The sequence below is a fragment of the Empidonax traillii genome, unplaced genomic scaffold (genome assembly GCF_003031625.1).
Source record: "Empidonax traillii isolate 1590-97213 ecotype Southwest subspecies unplaced genomic scaffold, ASM303162v1 scaffold135:size1941959, whole genome shotgun sequence".
In the NCBI taxonomy this organism is placed as follows: Eukaryota; Metazoa; Chordata; class Aves; order Passeriformes; family Tyrannidae; genus Empidonax; species Empidonax traillii.
In genome coordinates, this window is record NW_020955328.1 from 102,396 (window position 1) to 124,553 (window position 22,158).

A 22,158-nucleotide genomic window follows, 5' to 3' on the forward strand; every position below is an offset into this window, starting at 1 on the left:
ACCCATAAACCCTGAGCTTCCACCAAATGCAATTGCTTTCTGGAATTCTCTGCAATTTAATGCTGACCTCATTATTAAAAAGCTATGACTACAGTATGAAATCTGTAAGTTCCATTTTTTGGAAGATCATCAGTTGACGCCATTTAAAACACCAGGCTGCATTATAAAACCCAGCAGGAACTATTGAGCATTTTTTTTTAAGGACTATGTATCGGTTCATTGAGAACCACACTATGTAGTCAAATGGCTCTTTGCAACAAGTGGTATCAAAACAAATTAACATGAAATAGGTGAGTAAAACCAGAAAGTGACACTTGCCTACTGCTTATCAGATGCTGAACTACAAGGACGACGGCATACAGTCCTAAGTTAAATGCAACCCCAATACAGAAACTGCTTTTCAGTCTAGGAGTCAACAGCCAACAGTCAACAGGAAAGTGGCTGTCATCTAAGCCAATTATTTTACGACAAGGGAAGAGATTTATCAAGCATTTCTGCCAACAGAAACATACGCTGCTACCGCAGACACCACCAAGCCAGTGTATCTGGCAGGGATTGTTTTAGACTCAAATTCCCACTGGAATTGCTACATAAATATATATTTATACACACACATATACACATTCACCAGTGACTTAGGTACCAAGCAAGTTGTGTGTTTACAGCCTTGCCTGAAGTAACTCATTGCCCAAACAGTCTCCCTATGATCATCAGATCTCAACATCAGCACTAGAGGAGAGCCAGGTGAAAGGAAAAGCTTGGACAGTGATTCAAGGGCAGCCATGAAAGGCATCAGTTCAATACACAACCAAAAAAGTAAGTCCCCTGAATCTAGGAGAACAGAATTCATATGATCATTCCCAAACTTCTGAGATCATGAGGTACAGTTCAAATGCATACTAAGAATCAAGCTAGGTCCTCTTTTTTTTTTTTTTTTCCTCCCACAGACCATTTCAAATAACCCTAATACTTTGTCATATTAATTAGGGAAAAATTAAAGGTTAAAAAAAAAAAAAAAAAAAAAAAAAGAACTTGGTTTAGCTACAAAGCATAAGGTGCTAATAGTCCCAAAAGAAAACTGCTATTCCCATGATTGCGCTCTCATGGGAAATGATGCTGTTTCTTGCCATCTGTTGTGCTATTACTAGTCATTCATAATGATAAATCCATCATAAGAAATATGTTCACATGAAGGCTGTGACATATGCTTTCTATTGACAAATGATAAAGAATACTGTAATACACTGCAGATGCAGTTTTGCAAACTGCACTGTTTAGCGGAAAATAATGGCACGTGTCACCGAGCCCTATCCTGCTCTGGAAGCCACGAGATGGTGCCCACGTTAACTTCCATGATTTCTTCACTGAATGAGTCTTGCACACATATGCTACCAGATCTTGTACATGACTACTACAGAGCACTAGAGAAGAAGAAACACACAGGGTGAGCCAAGGATCTTAACTACCAGTGCTCTCCAGCTCCACTTATCAGACCAAGCCAGATGGGAAAAATATGATTTCCAAAAGGGAAGGGGTTGGCACAGAGTGACAGCATGTGCTTGTAAACACAGCTGCAGGAATAAAGAACAGACATTTCATTGTGAACTCTAGGAGGGCAATGGACAATTGTTCCCAAAGAGAACTGTGATGAACATTAACATCACGCATTTCTTTAAGTCAATTCCTGCTCTTTATCAAGCAATGAAAAAGCACAAAGTTCAACAGCAGAGTCACATGTAAATATATTCCCTGAAGCTGGGCACCAGCAGCGAAGGAACCCTAGCAACACCAGGCTTGGCACTACGTTTTACTCCTATAGCACTCAGAAATTTTAACAGCAACACTTCTTGCACCTCTTTAAGCAGAGACAGGAGAAAGAAGTCCAGAGAACAAAGCACTGAAGGCTCCTACACTCCATATCCAGCCATGTTGTACTGTCCTGTATGACCTATTGTGTACAGCAGCAGCTTCACCCTCCAGTGCTCTACCTCTGCCACTCCAGCCAACACTAAAAGGTACTAATGTGCTAAATAGTGTCACAGGCACTTTCTTGGTACATTTTCATAATCCACATCGAAAATAATGTAATTTAAAATAAAACTTAAAGAATCCTAGTCCCTCCACATGCATTTCTCTTCTCAAGGTAACAGATCACTTGGTTAACAAGTCTATTATATTACTATCTCTAGTTACTGAACAGCCTCAGTACAAAGAAAAACGAGAACACCTTCAACTCACGTTGTTTTTCCTGCAGAAAGCCAGATGAGCAAAATGCAGGCTCTTCACCTGCAAAAGGAAGAAACCACAATGTAAACTAAAATCACTTTACATGAACATCAAGCTCTAGTTTTTCTACTGTGTTGCAGTAAATATTTTGCAACTGACCACTATGGTGATTTCCAAAACCTCCATTGGCTTCAGTGGGAATAGCTCAGCATATGACACACTTGACAACTGTTATAATCAGTTCAAAGTGGTTAGCCTTGAAGCTAGATTTTACCTTTTATATTCAATCTATTTGATAACCTGCAGCATTAGCCACTGAATCTCTAAATAACTAAGAACTGGCATAAACTTACCTAGCAATACAAACCAGATTCCTATTCCAAATATTTAATTAGCAGCTTTTTAAAGCATGTTTCCGTCCTTCCATTCCCTCCCACAGTCCACCCCTCCAAAGAAAGTTGCAAGTACAAAGGGATTTTCTCAGATCTAAATACAAAAACCTAATAGACACAAGAATATGGGAATAAAGACCCTTTCTGTAGATAAAGTCCTCCTACAGCACTCCAGCCATTTCTACCATGGAGGGGAAACACCTTTGCCATCATTCCACCACAAGAGAAACCAAAGCCAAAAGGCATCACATCAGCCTACATCTATCATCAAAGTTGGGATGCGAACACAAGTCTCTCCATCCCTTCTCTAGATTCCTTCTTCAGAGGCCCAGCAACACTTTTTCCTGGAGTCCATCTACCCCTTGAGTATATGCACAGACACAGCATCAGCTGCTGGGGCACAGCTGACTCCACAACAAAGACTATGTTCTGTTACATTGTTTGGCAACATAGATCAGACTGGCAAACGACAAGCACCAGGGAAGCTGGTGGCACCCCACGATATGTGAATAAAACAGTGCACATGCTGCCATCGCCTGCCCACTGATTTTCTTGTGTTCAAATGAAAGCTTCTGCTCAGTGCCTTAAGAAGACTATTGGTTCTCATCTCATGAATTAAAAATGCTGTTACACTAAATGCAACTAGGGTTAATATATAAAAACTAACAATAATGTTTTACTCCTCTGATGGATGCAGCAGTACAGAATAAGAACTCTGAAACTATACTCTTTTTCTTCAGATGCCCCAGCTATTGCAATTGACTTGGTTTCTAAGAGAGTAAAAAGAAAAGAAAAAATGACAAGCTTTTAATATGCAGCAAATAAATCTGATTTAGTTCATTCTTTGTGCAAGCAGTACTTGCAGTACACTGCTGTACTTCACTTTTGAAGAATGACAATTATTTGAGTTAGCTACTTTCCAAATTTCACATACAATCTCTTTTCTTTTTCAGTTCCTCACCAGGACAATTCACAGACTCTTGTTCTGACAAAAAAGTTGAGTCACAACTGTTACCTGCTTTCAACTTACTAGGGAAGAAATTCACAGAGACAGTCATTGCTGAGGCAAAGCAGCCACCAATCACTGCCTTGGGATGAATGTGTGAAACTCTCAGGAATGTAAGAGCTAAAAGGAAAAACCAGGCCTCTATGCCAAGAGCACAGACCAGCCTTCTGAAGTGCTTGTATACACAATTCCACTAATTACAACATGGAAAACAATGTGTTTCATGAAGAAAACTCCTTCCCATGGCAGCTTTAATCGGCTGTGCAGATAGAAACTCTTCTTCTCAAAAGAAAAGACAGAAGGTGAAAACACTTCCACTACAGAACTAAAATTAATTTTTATTCGGTAAATTTATGAAAAAGACAGTGCTGTTTTTAAAAGCCTTACTAACAAATTTAAACTTTGCAATAAGTTTTTAACATGTAGATTTAAGCCTTTCAGTACGTCTTATTGTGCCTGTTCCACATTTTTCATCTCACAATAGATTTAACAGATTCTGAAAAAAAAGCCACTTCTCTGCCCTGGAATTGAAATATGATTTGCAATTACTCTATTTGCATGCTACTTAAAAAAAAAATCAGCAAGCAGCTTTTTGGGCAGTGTTGAAACCAGAATAGAAGTCACCTTACTTTCCCACAAAGGATTGGTAACACCAGTACAAACAAACATATCTATTCACCAGAGAAAGCAACTGCAGGTAAAAATAAGATTCACAAAGTTACCTTTAGTATCATGCTATGGTACATTGCCATTACACATACATGTAGATTTGCAGACCTGTAGCCATTTCACATTCATGTAGCTGTGCTCCTGAGATGTCAGAGGGCATTTTGTACAAGTCTTGTCTCTCATTGTGCTCTTGCCTGAGATTACATTGATAATGTGATCACATTGATAATGGGATCAGTGTCAGAGGCCAGCATAGTAAAACAGTTGTGTACCTCAGCACCAGGGAGGTACCAGGGTGATCGTTCTTTTCTTTCTTCCCCCACACATTCAATCTTACAGTACTGGCTACAAGAGTGCCAACAGGCTTTATGGCACATGGTTTTCTGTCTTCTAATCATCCGAATTCATGTAACAACACAACCATGCTACTGGGACAAACAATGTTCACGCTCCACTTTAGAATATGGCTTTAGCCTTGCAAGAATACTGTGAAAATTACCTTCTAAATAGAAACATCAGTTTTGGTAATGCTGTGTTGTTTGTTTGTTTGTTTGTTTAATGCCATGGCAAATTTAACACTGGTGTGAACACAGTTATGTCAAACTTGGGAAAACAAAAAGAGAGAAAAGGAAGCAATATACCTACAGATGGTATGACCCTCTGGATGAGAATGGCAGCCACAGAAAATTTACGCCCAAAGAAACTGATGCAAGAACACATGCTGATTTCAGCATTGGACCAGATCTTAATGCAGAGTGAAAAAGGAAAAGGGAGGGACTGCAAGGAAAGCAATGCTCTCTGCAGCAGGACTCAGCTCTCAGCTAAAAAAATATCTTAAGCAGCTAGTTTAAGCTTCCTCCACTTTGCATATAATGTCTGAACTGTATTCTAGAACAAACAGCATCAGAAAATTTAATTATGGCAGTTGCAAAAGCTGCCCTACTATAAACTGCTAGCAGAGATGATTTACAGAAATCCAATCCACTGCTTCTCTCTAAAACCTGCTGCTAGAAGTAAAAGCTGTTCTCTGTATGAGCCATCTGATGTGTTTTGGAATGCTGATGACTACTGTAGTTTTCATCCTTCCCTTCCACTATTCACTAAGCCAAATATTCTGTTTGCCATTCCTCACATTAATAAGCAGCAGATGCTATTGCAGTAAACTTTACAGCAGTATAGACACTACAGTTAGTGATGTAAAAATACCCTTTAATTAATTATATGAGTCCAGGAGGGCATGACAAGGAGAGGCAAATCACATGCTGCTGGGGGGAAGTAAGAGAGCAGTTTGTTTACACAGAACATTCACAGTGGACAAAATTAGGCAAGGAAGCCCTCAGAGGAGAAAGAGAGAGAAGGAGAACCACTAGTAGGAGGTAAAACTCACTGTTAGCAATCATGAGGGTGTAGAGGTTTTTGTATTATATTGAGCGTTTTGATCGTTGCATAAATATTGGAGAACCTCTGAGATGCGTGGCCAGTGTACCAAAGGGGACTGAATCAGTGAGCCAGTCAAAAATGAGACCAGATGAAGAACTCAAAGACACCTCAGTCTGCATCCGTCTTGCACAGAAACACTGGTTTCCTGTGGAAGTTTAATGGATCCAACTCAATGTAGCTCGTAATTTCAGATACTGTGGGTTAGTATCCACATTACAATTGACAAGTATCTTAACAAAAAGTCTAAACTGTGCAATGCAAAAAATTAACCATTCTCATTTAAGTGGAGAATGATAATTCACAGCCAAATTGGCATATCTGAAATATTTTCTCTGTATTCCTTTGATCTATTAAAAAATGTAACTTTTTTTTTTAACATTAGAGTTACAAAATTCAACAAAATGAGATTTGCATAGAATTAGACTGAATTATTTTATATACAGGAAATAATCAAGTGAGAAAGAAATATACATATCTGACATTATTGTAAAGGGAGATTATGCAAATATACAAATTATACGAGGAAAGAGAACGAGAAAAAAAACAATCTTTCCTAAAAAAAATTACCTTAGCAGCTGCATTCCTGCCATACTCTGCAGTTACCTCAGGGTTGATTGCTAGCACCTTAGGAATTATCCTTGCCATAAGTGCATGTAACAGTTGCACAGGGAGCTGCAGGCTCTGCTTTATTCCTAACCAAGCACCTTATGTACATATTTAAACACTGTACAATCTTTATTGTTTACTTAAAGCAAGATTAACTTTAACAGACTCTGCTCTCCATTTTACTGCTGTAAGTCCAGTTTATTCAGTAGGGTAACTCTTTACAGTAGTCTTTGCCAAGAATCAAAACATACTGGTGTCAAAAAGTGCTGCAAGTACAGGATGTCTGCTGCACATTTCCTGGAAGCATAAAAATGCTGTAGTAATGCTTGCTTCAAATTAAGTGTGAAATATAATAGTATAACTGTATGGTGCTCGTAGTTATAGAACAGTAGAATCATGGATCGGGTTGGTTTGGAAGGGACCTTGAAGATCACCGAGTTCCAACCCTCTGCCATGTAGTCATATGGTTTAATTTTAGGTAGTCCTGTGAGGAGCAGGGAGTTGGACTTGATCCTTACGGATCCCTTTCAACTTGAGATATTCTATAATTTCATAAGTTAGCTTACTCCACAGATGTATATCAATCTTAACCTTGATCAAAAATGTTATTCTACTCTTCCAATTCTGTTCAGTGCCTTGTGGATATCATGACAGGAGAACAGACAGAGCAGTTGAGGAAATCAAGAGGAAATTGCCCCTGACACCTCTTAAAAACAGGTTGCTTCACATATAAACCAGTCTTTTATTCCCCCTTAACAATATGGGAAAGATGAGATCCAAAAGATATGATATCATGCAGCAAAAAAAATCATCCCTCAGCTATGCACTTGCTGTACTTAAAAATCTCAGGAAATATTTTTAAAGGGGAGTTACAAAGAATAGCTGGAATGGTGGGGAGTCATAGTGCATGCCACAAATTCAACAGCATTTTATGGTCTACTGTGTAACACAAAATTTTTCATTTAAAAAAAAAAAAAAGTAGAAATTGAATAGCTCAGTCCTAGGAGGTACAGAAAGAGCAGGAACTGCAGATTTCCAACACAACTTGCCCATCAGTAGCACCTCCCAGCTCCAAACCCCTATCTTGTAACGTGGTAGATGTGAAGAGTAAAAGTTTAATCTAAATCAATAACTCAAATGAATCCCAGAAAGAAAGTAATGTTACTGTTAGTGCTATTTTCTACACAGACAATCAATTGATTAAAAAAATGAAAAGATCTGTGTAACCTAGTCTTGTGCAATGGGACCAAGAAAGGCCTTTCACTCACCTCATACGAAAGTTTCCAGTTGTGAAAGCTGATCATGTCCATCTATTTTGCTGGTTACCAGTAAAGCAATCCATCAGTCTGTATGTGTGGCATACGAAGCACAGGAAAAGTGAATTTCACATACATTTTACAGTCAGTTATGTTTTAAACAACTAAAAAATAAATTGCATTTTGTCAATTGCCTACCTAAGAATTCATCCTCATATGAAACATTTAATTCAAATAGCTGAACTTGCAGAGTGAAATAGTAGCATACTGCTGAAAAAATGACTAACGGCTCTTAAAATTTAATTAGTGTGTATTACCTCAACTGTCATCATTTGTGGCAAGGTGTATTACAGAAATTACATTGTTATTTGTTTGCGTGCTTGTTTACATTATTTTCTACTAAAATATCATATACCTCCTCTTTTTGTTTAACAAATTAAGTTTCAAAACAAAGAAACAGTCAAGATTCACTGGGGAGTTGCCTGCTTCACTTTTTTTGTGTGTGCATGTGTGATTTTCATAACGTTTATATTTTGGAAAAGGCAGGCCATGCTGGCAGGGAAGACAACCAGCCCGGCTGATCAGAGTACTTTGGCTTGAACTTAGGGCAAAAAGCAGAGCACATCACCTGTGGAAGAAGGGGCAAGCAACTTGGGAGCACTACAAGGCTGTTGTGAGGTTATGCAGGGAGAAAACTGGAAGGGCCAAAGCCCAACTAGAACTTAGTTTGGCAACTGCTGTAAAGGACAACACAAAATGCTTTCTACAAATACAACAGCAACAAAAGGAGGGCCAAGAAGAATCTCCATCCTTTACAGTGACAAAGCATGAAGAAAAGGCAGAGAAACAACCCTGAAGGCCCAAAAGTCAGTGAAGAAGGAGGGGGAGGACATGCTCCAGGTGGCACAGCTGAGACTCCCTGGAAGCCCATGCAAGACAGACCATAGTGAGGCAGCTGTGTCCCTGCAGCCCATGGGGGTCTACAGTGGAGCAGAGATCCATCTGCAGCCCATGAAGGAGCCCCACACCAGAGCAGGCTCCTGGTAGGACCTGGGTCCCATGGACAGGAGCCAGGCCTTCTGGCAGGACTTGGGACTCTGTGGGGAACTCTTGCTGGAACAGTTTTTGATGCGAGAGGGACCCACACTGGAAAGGTTTATGAAGGACCGTACCCCATGGAAGGGACCTGAGGCTGGAGCAGGGGAAAAGCACAAGGAAAAAGGGGCAGCAGAGAAAAAATGTTAAAACCTGACTGGAACCCCTGCTCCCCATCCCTTTGCATCGCTCAGAGAAAGGGAGGAGGTACAAGAGCTGGAATTTAAGTTGAGCCTGGGAAGAAGAGTCGATGGAAAGTGGTTTTAGTTTTGTTTTACTTCTCACTACCCTACTCTGTTACAATTAATAGGCAATAAATTAAGTTAAATTTCCCCAAGTTGAGTCTCTTTTGCCTGTGACTGTAATTGGTAAGTAACCTCCATGCCCTTACCTCAACCTGTTAAACTTTTCATTGTATTTTCTCCCCTGTGCTGCTGAGGAGTGATAGAGCAGCTTACTGGAACCAAAAATAGAGTTGTCTTTAAGATACAAATGAACTTGGCATAGCAAAGGGTGGAACAATGAATCAGGATAGACCAGCAAATCTGTAAATATCCCAGATGAATTTATAGTGGTTATTTCAGAATTCAGGACCTGAAACCAAATCCCCTTCAACCAGTTGAGGGCAATGGAGGTTGCTACCACCCATCCCTTTGGCAGAGTTTTCAGCTCTCACAATGGACCAACTGGCCCTGTAGAAGCTGGTATACCACTCAGTCTTGGAAGCTCTTGTTTGAATACTCTGGATAATAGCCTGCTTGATTTTGCTACTCAGCAGGTCAGTGGGCACGTAGTGGTGGGACAAGAGGGAATAGCTTTAAACTGAAAGAGAGTAGGTTTAGTTTGGACATTAGGAAGAAATTCTTCCCTGTGAGGGTGGTGAGGCCCTGGTACAGGTTGCCCAGAGAAGCTGTGGCTGCTATCTCTGGAAGTGTTCAAGGCCAGGTTAGATGGGTTTTGGAGCAACCTGGGATAGTGGAAGATGTCCCTGCCCATGGCAGAGGTTGGAACTAGATGGGCTTTAAGGTCCCTTCCAATCCTAATCATTCTACGATTAAGTACACCTTCTGGTGAAAGACAGAATTTATGTACTCCTGAGAACCACAAGCTGAGCAAGAATATACAGTCAAAAATATTAAGAAATTGCATACATCAATTTTCAGATATTATCTAATTCTGTCACAAAGACGCATATTTCTTTTCCTTAGAAGAAATAACAACCAAACAAAACCACGCCAATTATCTATTTTCCCTCAACTACCCCACAAATTCATATTACTGCAAAAATCTTGCTACTGTGATATTAATACCTAATCTAAAACCATTCCAACCTTCCTACTCATACATACATCTATTCTTCTGAAGATCATCTTCACATCTCTCTAAATTTCTAAGGGAAGCTTTCATAGGAAAAAGCTCTTCACAGACAAGAAAGATGCACAAGTACTTTCTATTTACTGCCAGACAAACTTTCATTCAGGACTTCTCCATCGCTACAGACAAAACCTCTCTTTCTACACATGTCAAGGACAGTAAGCAAACCCATGACATATACAATCCATTCCTATTGCACTACTGAGTAATTAAAACCAGTGCGTTGGGGCAAATAGACAAAGGAGGTTGATAAAGATTGCATTAAGATCTCAGGCTTGGCATTTGCTAAATTCTGAAATCTTAGCTTTGCAAACTTAACAACCGTAATGAAATTATATTCAGTAACTGTAATGAAAGATAGCTTGTCCCAACATTTCTGGTAAAATGGCCAAGAATTGGAGCGGTCCAGCAATAGTTTTTGGTTCACTGAAGACAGGCAGAAAACCAGGCAGCCACAGACCAGAAACTCAGCACATGAAAAACCTTAAAGCTTGTGTATTTTGTTATCAGGTAAAAAGAAAAAGAGGTCCAGAGTTGCAATGTAGCTTCCACAAATATATGCACAGCAGCTTTGTCTACAGCACAATTCAGAAAACGCCAGCTGCTTTTGTCAGGAGTACAGAAACAAACCATCAACACCTTCAACCTGACAAACACTAAAAATATATATTTAAAGTAAGGATATGATCTCAAGATAGCTGGAGGATATGCAAAGCACTGAAACCCCGCAGGCTGAATTTCTTCCTATTGCTCAGTACATGCAATTTTCCTTAACGTAATGGACAGATACTTTGCACCAGGAGTGAATTTAAATGCATGGCTATGATGTATAAAAAAGCTTTTGTTCTACAACAAAGATGGCATCTGTATCAACATAATTGACGCAGCTGTAAAAATTTTTAATTTGGCTTGATTGCTCTTTGTTATTTGCCGAAGTGGAAACTCAATAAATTTACATTCTGCTGCCAGTTTTCTCCCGAAGACTTATTTCTCCCTCTGATAAGAAAGGTTGCGCTGAACAAGTGCTCTCAGTTATACTTACTTAGAATCAATGATCGAATTAAATTACATACTTGTACTTTATAAAGTTCCTGAGGATCTTCTCTGTCTCACATTGTAACAATAGCAATACTTGAATAAAAAGAATCCAGTGGATATTTGGTTCTGCCCAGAGCATACTCCATCTTCTCATACATCTTCACTTGTTGAAAGAGGTCATAATAATGTGTTTTATTAATCAATTTATCAAACCATGAAAAAGAACCAGTGCTCTAAGTGCACTATTAAGTCTTGTTAAGCTATAACAAAAGCATGGTACAATTATCTGCACTAACAACTGCGTGATATGACCGATCAGCATTTGTCAGATAATTCCATAAAGAGACAGATGAGCATGTGTATGGGGCAGGGAATATATCAGTGCGTAGCTAATTAACAGGACCAAATCCCTGAGTATAAGGTGGCAGAGGAAAGAAGGAAACACATGTAATTGCCTTGCCTATTTAGAAATCTGATGTATTTAGCAGGGGTGCAGTAGTGAAGATTCTAATTGTGGGTGCACACTACAGCCAGAACTCCACTTTCTTCTGCATTGCTGAAACAATGAAATCCCATTCGGGCTTAACAAGATACAGCATATGTAACATTGCCTCAGACTTGTACTAGCCCAGTTCTCAACAATTTCAGCCCTTGCCTGATGTTTCTATTAAGAATAGTCCAACTCAGCACAACGGATTGTGACCCAAAAGCCACTTGCAGCATGAGAATGTAGATACATCTTTGCACAGTTCATCAGCTGCTTTGGGTCAGGTATGATGGTTTCAAAGCTTTTAACAAGTGTGTGTGAACAGAACCGAAACAAAGGAAAAGAATGAACGAAAATTAATTCTTTTGTAAAATATCACAGAGAATTAGCTTAAATGAAAACAGAAACCCTCTGTATGAGGAGGAATGCAGTGTAACTCAATGGACTGCTTCATTTGTTTCTGCACAGATTTCCCATGCAACCCCAGGTCTCACATTCTCTTTTCTGCAGCTATTCAACTGCATAAAGCAAACAATGATCCTTTCATAAGCCTTGTGTCTGAACAGCAGAAACTCTTAAAAGCAGTCTGTTACAACTCTCTCCTTAGTGCCCAACATAAAGGGCACTATGAAAAAAATTCCAAACAAAATCACCCTCATGCAAAGGGTGCTAAAATGAAAAAAAAAAAAAAAAAAAAAAAAAAAAAAAAAAAAAAAAAAAAAAAAAAAAAAAAAAAAAAAAAAAAAAAAAAAAAAAAGGACTCTAAACCTTTGCCAGCTCTGGAAGAAGTAATCTCAGAGAGAATTTGAGGATAGATGGGTTTTGACAAGTTATTTAGAAGACTAACTCATAACTGATGCAATACTGTATTAATTTTTCTTGCTACTCTGTAGCAGAGAAAATGCCACGATTACAACAGGTAATCTATGACACATCTTAAAAATTGCCACTAAATCTCTGATTAAGTTACACAGCAGCATAAGTGAGGTCTTGATATCATGCTAAAAGCAAATGCAAACCTGATAATTTTCTCCTTCCCTAATTACCTATTTAACAACTGTAAATACCCTGAATGTATTATGTCTACTTGTCACTTAAATATTATCAAAATACAGAATTCTTATGATACATAATAAGAGGTTTGTAACTCAGTTTGTAAGTATTACTTTTATGCACCTGTATACTAAAATAGACCTGTTCATAGCTATTTTCAGGATTGACAACACGCAGCAAATCCATAAAGAAAAGCCTCCTAAAATGGCCGAGTACATCAAATTCTTTTAAAAGCTAGATTAATTAACAAGTACCATTATGCCTGAGCCCCATGTCACTGATGGAGAAGCTAGGTCTTCTTCCTAAAGTCAACAAGGTAATTTTAATCTTCAAACAACTAGGCAATTTAGGAGCCAAAGTAACAATTAAGACTGCTTAGGTCTTTGCCCTAATTCTTACTGGTTCCAGAGTCTTACTGGTGTATCAGTGCCCATTTCCTACTCATTTCAGTGGCACAAAGTTACATAAATATTTACATAAAACTGGTTGTAAATACACCTGAAGGTACGTGTCCTCACAGAAATTCCAGAAAACAATTTGCTGACTTTAAGGAGCAAAATAACCCAGTGACAACAAGTTTCTCATAGGTTGAATACAAAGATGCATTAAAAAATAAGTTTTAGTCTTGTAATCTATCTCAAAGTTGTTGAGCTGAGTCCAACACTGACTTCCCACTGAAGCCAATAAATTCATACTACCTGGCCCACCAAAGTTTCCACCTGAAAGAGATCACTGCAACTCATTTCTCAGCACTAAAATGCTACTTACATGTCTATGTAAATCTTTTAACTATGGAATGCTGTAAAATGACATTTCTGTAGAGTATTTATGTAATATCTGACAACTAATTGCTTCAGTAGTCAGATTTTCTTATTGATTCTAAATAAGTAATGCAAGATAAACATTACCTTGATTTTCTTCCAGCTTTCCAATTGTTTCTATCTGTTCAACAAGGTCATTTGAGTTCCACTGGCTCATGCCTATGAGAATGGCACTTTTCCCTTCCACCATCTCTTCTGTAGGAGAAGAAAGGAGAACAGAATAAATTGCTGTGACAAACAACATAAAAAAAGACAGGGTGAGAACTAGTAATTGAGACAGAAATAAACACTCAGCATAGCCCCTAATGGGAACAGATAACAGGGTACCATATGGAGGACTCTCCAGAAAAGCTTCTTGCCTACTCATATGCTCTGCAGCAAATCTATATGCTTCATATTGTGTGCAGGAAAACAATGGAAAAGAGAGGACTGAATTTTTTTTCTTACCTTGAGCAGTCACTTAGAAACAAAGTTTATAATAATCTCTTTGAGTGTTTGAATGGTTGGTTGGTTTTGTTTCTATTTTTTTTATTTTTTAAGAACGTTCAAAAGGCAGCGCAGAGGGCAGAGTGGACACACAGACCATTTTAAGACTTTTCAAGAATGTTTTTTCCCATTTTATCAAAGCCACCTGTGCTACGCAAAGCTGTACATATCCATCTAGGGACACAGAGACATAATGGAATGACACCAAGCCCACAGCACAGAGAACCATCTCTTTTATTGGGATCCCATCCCGGGAGTGGGGTAGGAAAAGCTGAAAGCACAAAACACAAACCGTAGTTAGATATTTGCCCTCTTTCTTAAAAAACAAACCCAAAACCAAACAGGTCTAGAAGCAGTAGGAAACTATTACACAGCTTCAATTTAACAGCTGTTTCAAAAGAAGGGTGTATTAATCCTTTCTGAATACATTTACTAAAAGCACTGTACACAGCCCAGAATGGTCTTTATACCTAGGGTGAGTGCACAGAAAAAAAAAAAAGTAAAATAAATAATAACAATTCTTTACTTGTTAAGGCAGACTGTGAAATGAGGGAAGGTGAGATTGGGCCACTGAGCTCCTCGACATCAATGCAAAGGAGGAAGCCCTCCTGGTCTTCTCCATGCAGGTGCCTCCCAAAGGGACTTGCCTCACCCAGCGGGAAGAGGCTAGGCAGCCTGTCAGGTGGGAGACTGCTGGCTTTGGGGCAAGGATCTGTCCAGTACTGGCTTTAGCACTTAGGAATTGTATCAAGAGGACACTAAAGAACTGCCTCTTGTAGAGAAATAGGACTCCAAAATGGCTGAGCATTTAGATCTTTTACTTTTTTATTTTTCTTTCTCTGTTATGTCATTTACCAAGGCAGGCATTCCAGGTGGTCTTACTGTTTAGCAGAAAGATGAAATAAGATTAGAGGTCAGACTGTTTCTCATTTCTGCTAGCTTTCCGAGTTGGACAGAAAATGCTAAATGTGATCTGGAATACAGTGGTACTTAGTTCCTGACACCAGTGCCTAGTGCACTCCAGACCCTGGCTCTATGTCCATTCGGAGGGGAGACTGTGGATCACCTCTAGCCTTCCCATCAGTTTTAGGATCCCTTTTCCTTTCCCAGTTATGTTCCTCACCAACTTTTTTTCCTCTGCTTACAGAACTTATTCCTGAAAGGCTGTTTGTGAGAAAGCAGGGATGATACTAGATTAGGAGGAGGTATGGACTGCCTCATGGGTAGCAAGCCCTTACAGAGTCATCTGAGTTCTCTAGGACAGAGAGCCGGGCGATCACCAGCTGTATGAAATTTAACACGAACAAATGCTGGATTCTGCACCTGGGATGGGGTAATCCTGGTTATGCATACAAACTGTGGGACAAGAGGCTGAAGAGGAGCCTTGCAGAAAGAGATCTGGGGGTTTGGGTTGATCGCAAATTGAATATGAGTCAACAGGGAGTCCTGGCAACCAAAAGGGTCAAGAGTGTCCTGGGGGGCAGTGACTGTCCTGCTCTGCTCTGCTCTGCACTGGACTGGCCTCACCCCAAGTCCTGTGTGTAGTTTTGGGTGCCATAATACATGAAAGACATAGAGCTACTACTAGAAAGTGTCCAAAGGAGGACAACCGAGATGGTGAAGGGCCTTGAGGGCAAGATTTACAAGGAATGATTGAGGTCACTTGGTTTGTTCAGTTTGGAGAAGAGAAGGCTGAGGGGAGACCTCATCACAGTCTGCAACTTCCTCAAGATGAGCCACAGATAGGGAGTTGCTGATATCTCTGTGGTGATCAATGACATGGAGAAATGGAAATCTAAATAAAACTTGAAGAGTATTTTTGCAAGCTAACTGTAAAGTAACCTAAAATTGAAATATTCGTGTCAAATTCAATACGGACTATGTTCAGCAAATTCCAGGTGCAGTTTTTGTTCTAATTAGTCTACAATTCATGCCTCACTGACTCCAAAAATGGAGACATCAAACTGACCTTCAAAGCATTATTGAACAATGATTCAAAAGAATATTCCATCAAGCACAGTAAGTGATCATACTCACAAAGACAGAACCTAAACACATTTTTTGCATCAAAGAAACGACATCATCTAAAATATCTGAAATATCATCATTTTAATTCTCTTTTTAGACAAAATTTGAAGTATGATCCGGTGCTCAAAGTTACAATTCCAGCTTCACATGGAATTTGGAAACAGTGCTGAAATCCTCAAGAGAGCTGTTTCAAGCACATGGCAGGAGATCATTGAAAAGCACAAAGGCAATAGGAAGGAAAATCATCACAAGCTATTTTTCTTTTCTATTTCCAACTCTTTCACTCACTAAGCCTTAAGATTTAAATACAGCTTAAACAATTCAGGTATCCTATTCCCATTAAATACCAATTGGGAACAGAACACCATCTCTCATTCTCTTCATGCTTAGATGTCTTCAACACACATTTAATTATTACCTACACAAGCAGCTTATTGCATATTATTATCACTCACCAAAAGTCTGTTATTAGAGGATTAACAACTCAGTAACAGATATCGTTCACTATCTAAACACAGCAGTCACTTTTGTCAAATGTTAACTTTGGTTTTAATTTCACAGGGATTTTTTGCCCCCAAAATTAACATGCATGAACTCCAAGGATTTCCTCACATTTCTGAAGCACTGTGAGAATCTGGTGCAGTAATAACCTACTGCCTATACATCAATATGACCATCTGCACTGAACAAAACAGGAAACATACCAGACATTGGAGAAGTAATGACACTCTGGAGAAACTCACAGCACTTTGCACTGATCAAAGTGTTTTAAAGAAATTCTGGAAGCATCAAAATATTGAAACTCGTCATGATATGACAATATCTACTACGAACAACTCAATTTCAGCATGACGTGCCATCTAACAAAAGTCATGGCACTGGTTTTAAATTGCATAGCTGACCATATGTAACTAAGAACACACGACTGAACTGCTTTATGCAACAGTTAAAAAAGATTTATGAACACGGAGGTTGCATAAAGTTTGCAGAGAAATATCTGAAAACTTTAATACCTGTATTTGTCTCTTGGGAAGTTTTTTAATAGAGAAGGTGATGGAAGACTATGACTGGAGTCCATCGGTATATTATACTACAAACAGCAGAGGAAAGAGCTACTCTAAGCCACAGATGCAGGAGCACCACCAGCACCATCAAGCGCTTGGGTCTCTCTCTTCCAAAGTGATGGTAAACCACTTAGCAAGAGCAACAAATGAATTACATGGAAAATAACATACTTACAGAAACACCTTCCACTGACGTTTAACCCAGGGGAGACGGGGGAATGACACCCACTAGAAACTGAGGCAGGAAAAGATATTGTGACATTAAGACATTCACAAGCTATTTGCAATACAGCCTCTTCTTAAAATTTAGGTACTTCAGTGAATGAATGAGGGTCAGCATCCTCACACCTTGAGAGGCTTTTTGGTCAGCACAATAGAATTTTACACACAAAGCTGCCTTAGAGCCCAAATATGCTGAGGAGTGTTTAGACCTCCCAAACTTCCACTTTAGCTCATTGGTAGCATTTCCAAATAATATTCAAGTTGCTCAGCAGAGCATTCTAAAATTAAATAAATGAGACTATTAGATCTATTTTCAGGAGAGGAAGGTGAAGCAAATTAAAAACAGCTCTTAATTAGCAGAGAGCTACTACAGCCTTTTTAATGTGTTAGAATCTTGAGAAAGCACACACAGAGCCTGGATTGAAATATACACCATGTATTTATTGGTTTCAGCTTTCTATGAACACAGCAATAGAGAAGACAGTGCCATAAGGCTCAATGTAAGAAAGCAAAACTAATGACAAAAGTTTTTATGCAGACTGATCAAACTCAGTTGGGGAATAAGCTGTATTCCACGCCACCCCTCGAATCTTTAAAAAAGCTGTCAGTGAGTTTTTGACTACACATCTGCAAGTTACACACTTAGAAAGAAAAAAAAACCAAACCTTCACATCCTAAATCAGAAGCCTAATGTAGAGATAAAGAAATTCTGAAAAAGGTATGATTCTGATTGGTCAGATTCTCATCTGCTAGACTACTTTAAATCCAGAATAATTGCTGAAATCAGAGTTCATTTAAATTTAAAGTAGGTCAGAAAGTGGTGGCAGGGTCCCCTGTGAACAGTAATACCACCATTTGCATCTTATCAGAAACATAATATCAGCTGTTAAATTTGCTTCCTCTGTGGGAGGCCACAAAAAGCCTGAAATCACCTCCCAGCTACTTTAATAACAATCATCATAGACAGCTTCCTCTTACATACCCCTCTAATTTCCAGCCACCTGTCAGAAAAGATTTCTCATAGTTTTAAATTGAAAATATGAAAGCCTGAAAACAAAATTAATAGTTGTACATGACTCAAAAAATCAGTGCCCTGAGAGAGACCCCATCTATCCACACTCTATCTGCTTTTTACCCACTACCTAATACTGCTTCCTACATAAGAGTCCAGTGTCTGCATGAGACTGGTTCTCTCAGTGCAAAGAGATTTCCACAGACTGAGATGGATTTCAATGGCATGAATTTTCATGAGAAATGACACAACACTGGAGATTTTTGGTTTGCCTCCAAAACACAAGCCACCATTCTTACGGTTAAAAAAAGCAAATAAAGTACATATCTAGACACATGCCACACGCAGCCTCTCCCTCAAAATCTCAGTTACACATCCACATCAGCTTTGTATCTATGACAATTCACATTCCCATAATAATGAGGGATCATCTGAGTACCAGCTGCAGTGTCTGTGTGCCTGCCCACTGACAGTAAAGATTACAAGTGACAAATGAGCTTATATACCATCCATATTTCTTTCCTCTCTCTGTGCAGACAGCTGGAACATCCCTGTGCTAAAAGCTTGTTTCAGATAAGACAGCTGTTTGGTTCAGACTAAGGAGAAAATAATCAGTGTTCAGCAATGTATTTTCTGAAACACAGACCCGTGCGTGCACACACACAGAGCTCAGAGCTCTCAAAGCTCTCTTTAAATAGAGATGGGTTGCTAAATCCCAGCTCAGAGAAGCAGATCTGAGCTCATTTCAGGCTGAGCCTGAGCTGGCATTGTGACATCAGATAACATGTAGTCAGGTTTTTGTGCCGCAGCCTCCCTACAATTTTTAAAAAAAACACCTTTAATTTTTTTTACCATTTTTGGTCACTTATTTCTTTACTTTTATGTGGATTGCTTCTTGATTCTCAGATACAGAACCCTCTATGCCAACTGAGTAGTTACTGTAAGCCTAGTTATACAGAAACAGGGAATTAAAAACAGTATTTGAGGAATATCTCATGTCAGACTTCAAAAAGGCTCTGAAACGAATGCATGCCATATTAATACAGGCAGCAAATGAAGGAACTACCACAGGACATCCTTTCAGATTAAGTAAAAAAGAACAACTGCATCTCTTTCTGCACAGAGGCTGTAGCATACCTGTAGAGCCAGGTACTCATTTCTAACTCTGGTAAATCAGTATGATACAAGCATGTTTCTGAAAGAATGTGAACTCCACAATCAATTTCACAGATTCTAGAGGCAGTAGGATCTATTAAATAATTTCTTCAGACTTCCTGAATAAACTAGTTTTATCTGAATAAAATAGTTTTATCTTGCTATATCTGATCAACCAAACACAAATCATTTGACTTTCTTAAAAAACATTATTCCAGTATCTATCTCCATTTAGACCTGCCCAATTTCAACGGACAGTTGCAATGTTCTAGGAGAGGCCAAAATTTGGTACCAAGATTTCAAATTCAGTTTTAGTTTGAAAAGCTTTCTTCCCTGGTTTAACTGAGGTGGTTGTCTACTGGAGAGGACAGTGATAAAAAACTTGAGCAGTTTCTATTTCAAGTTTAAATTTGCCGTAAGATTTATAACTATAGTAGGCAGAAAGGAAATTGGAAAATAAGTGGTTCACCATCAGATAGACACCATCACTGGCAGATAAACTGAAGTCAAGGCATCCTGGATCCAAACCTGTACTTTGAATAATACACAGTAATAATCTGATTAATATTAGTTATGTCTCTGGAAAAAAAACTTGTTTAGGAAAATAGTGTTACAAATTCAGCTTTGCAGAAATAAATCAGTATCAGTGAAGTTGATGCAAGCTTCCAAACCACTCAGAGCACAAAGCTGATCCACTCAGAAGCTGTTCCACTTTTCACTGCCTACCTCCCACCCTCTGCATTTTTAAATTAACTAAAAAGCTCCTGATATAATGCTAAATTTTCACTTAAGCTTCTGTCAGCATGAAAACACAAGACTTGGTCATCAACCATTCTCGTAACAGTTCCACCCACAAAGAAAATTAAAACATGCTGGAAACTGAAGTTCACTTCAAGACAGCAGACCTTCAGTGCCATATACCGCCTTAAAAACACCAACTGCCATCTGCAAATCCACCATGCATCTCCAGACACCAAATCAGCATACAGAAAAGAGACAGAAGCCAAAGTGGTCCTATAAAATAAAACTAGTTTGCTCAGAAATAGGCCTCATGCAAGAGGAACAGAATGCTGGGAATGGAGGGGATTTTCTCTCTGCACCACAAATATCACCAGAGGGAGAAAATGAATGACAATCTTAGTTATGCAAATGTTTTTGCACTTAGACATCAGCAGAATGTCTGCTGAATGTAGTATTAATGAAGAAACAAAATAAAAAGCACATCCAAACCCAAGCTAAGTTTCCCATAGGACAGTTGAGTTTTCCCACTTTGGACTGTGTTTACTTTACACTAGAAAAGAAGTGTAAACAAACATTTAGGGAGGGGAATCATTTTCATAGAATCATAAAATTGTTTGGATTGTAAGAGTCTTTTATAGATCATCTAGTCCAACATCTCCTGGCATGGGCAGGGACTCCACTAAATCAGACTACTCAAACCATACTTAATGAATGCAGTTTGCTACAAAAGCAAAGGAGACTCAGAAAGTTCATTCCATAACCTTTACTGATGACTTACCAGTAAAGACACCTCAGTCTGACCTCAACAGCCTACACTATGAAAGATACTATAGTTGGATTTCACAGTAGTAGCAGAATTAATCCTCCCTTGCTGGTTATTCTCTTCAGAAAAAGCAATTGAAACACATTAGAAAAGCATTAGATTTGGTTCCTGAAAACAGAACCAAAACCAGAGCCCTGGTCTCCCACTGACGGTGAGAACCTATGTATATGCACAAAAATCTACAAACTCTTCTCCCACTTCAGAACAAAACTTGTGTTAAAGAATGTGTCCAGATTCACGGTCGCACAGGGGATGTCAGGAGTGCTGCAGGTACCTCAGTTGGTCAGAGCACATTGCTAATAATGTCAAGGTCATGGGTTAGATCCCCATATGGGCCATTCACTTAAGAGTTGGACTTGATGATCCTTGTGATCCTTTATAACTCAGAATATTCTGTGATTAAATCCACAAGCACCCCTTGAACCAGCAGAAGTCTCAGTCCCTCCAGGGAAAATTTTGACAGAGTGGAAAACCTAAGCCATTGATCTTAAAAGTTGGTCATCAGTAACGTAGACACTCATGGCCTTCATCAGAAACTGTGAACAAGTGAACTGTGAACTCCAGTTGGAACATCATACACGGTCTGATCTGGGAAGGAGCTGGACCAAAGAGACTCCATTAGGTCTGTGCTGGTGCAGTCCTGTTGCTTCTGACACCAGACTCAGTTCAGGGTAGCTTGCTCATGCACCCCAGCACCTCACCTGTTTAGGTGAGGTGTAAATTTAGGTCCATTTATAAATCCTGGAGAGAAGATCTGATGGGTTTTTTTGTCTGATGAGGACAATGCTGTCAGTTTGCCTCTAAAGGAGCTCAGTTACTTGTTGCAAAATTGGAGGAAAAAAATGGGGAGAGGAGGACAAAAAAGCACACTGACCTCGTGCATCGAAGAATTCATCATCGGAGCTCTCCACGGAGTCCCTGAGGACACTCTGCATGTGCCACTGGGCACCACCAAACCGGCATGGGCCAGCTGAGAATACAGAGAGACTCGCGTTAACCCAAGAGAACACTCACCTCTGCTCCAGAAAAAAAAACCAAACCAAAACAAAAAAACAATGCATTAATGACACAATCTGTGTACATTTTGGTCATCACGCATACTTTAATCTCAACAGTCAACCAGTCAGAGCTTTCAGGATGGCACAAAAATACTTCCACCTACGA

The 22,158-nt window shown here is 39.2% G+C and overlaps 1 protein-coding gene across 4 annotated transcripts in view; it reads right to left on the bottom strand.

The window, feature by feature from the left end:
- The window catches only part of PITPNM3 (PITPNM family member 3), a 63,216-nt gene that overhangs the window by 32,675 nt on the left and 8,383 nt on the right, over positions 1-22,158 (bottom strand). For all 4 annotated transcript variants that reach the window (XM_027883829.1, XM_027883827.1, XM_027883828.1 and 1 more), the window contains exons 2-4: positions 21,869-21,964; positions 13,551-13,658; positions 2,239-2,286 (exon numbers count right to left, since the gene is read on the bottom strand). In XM_027883829.1, the coding sequence (XP_027739630.1) occupies positions 2,239-2,286; positions 13,551-13,658; positions 21,869-21,964 (252 nt within the window). The remainder of the gene's footprint in view (positions 1-2,238; positions 2,287-13,550; positions 13,659-21,868; positions 21,965-22,158) is intronic.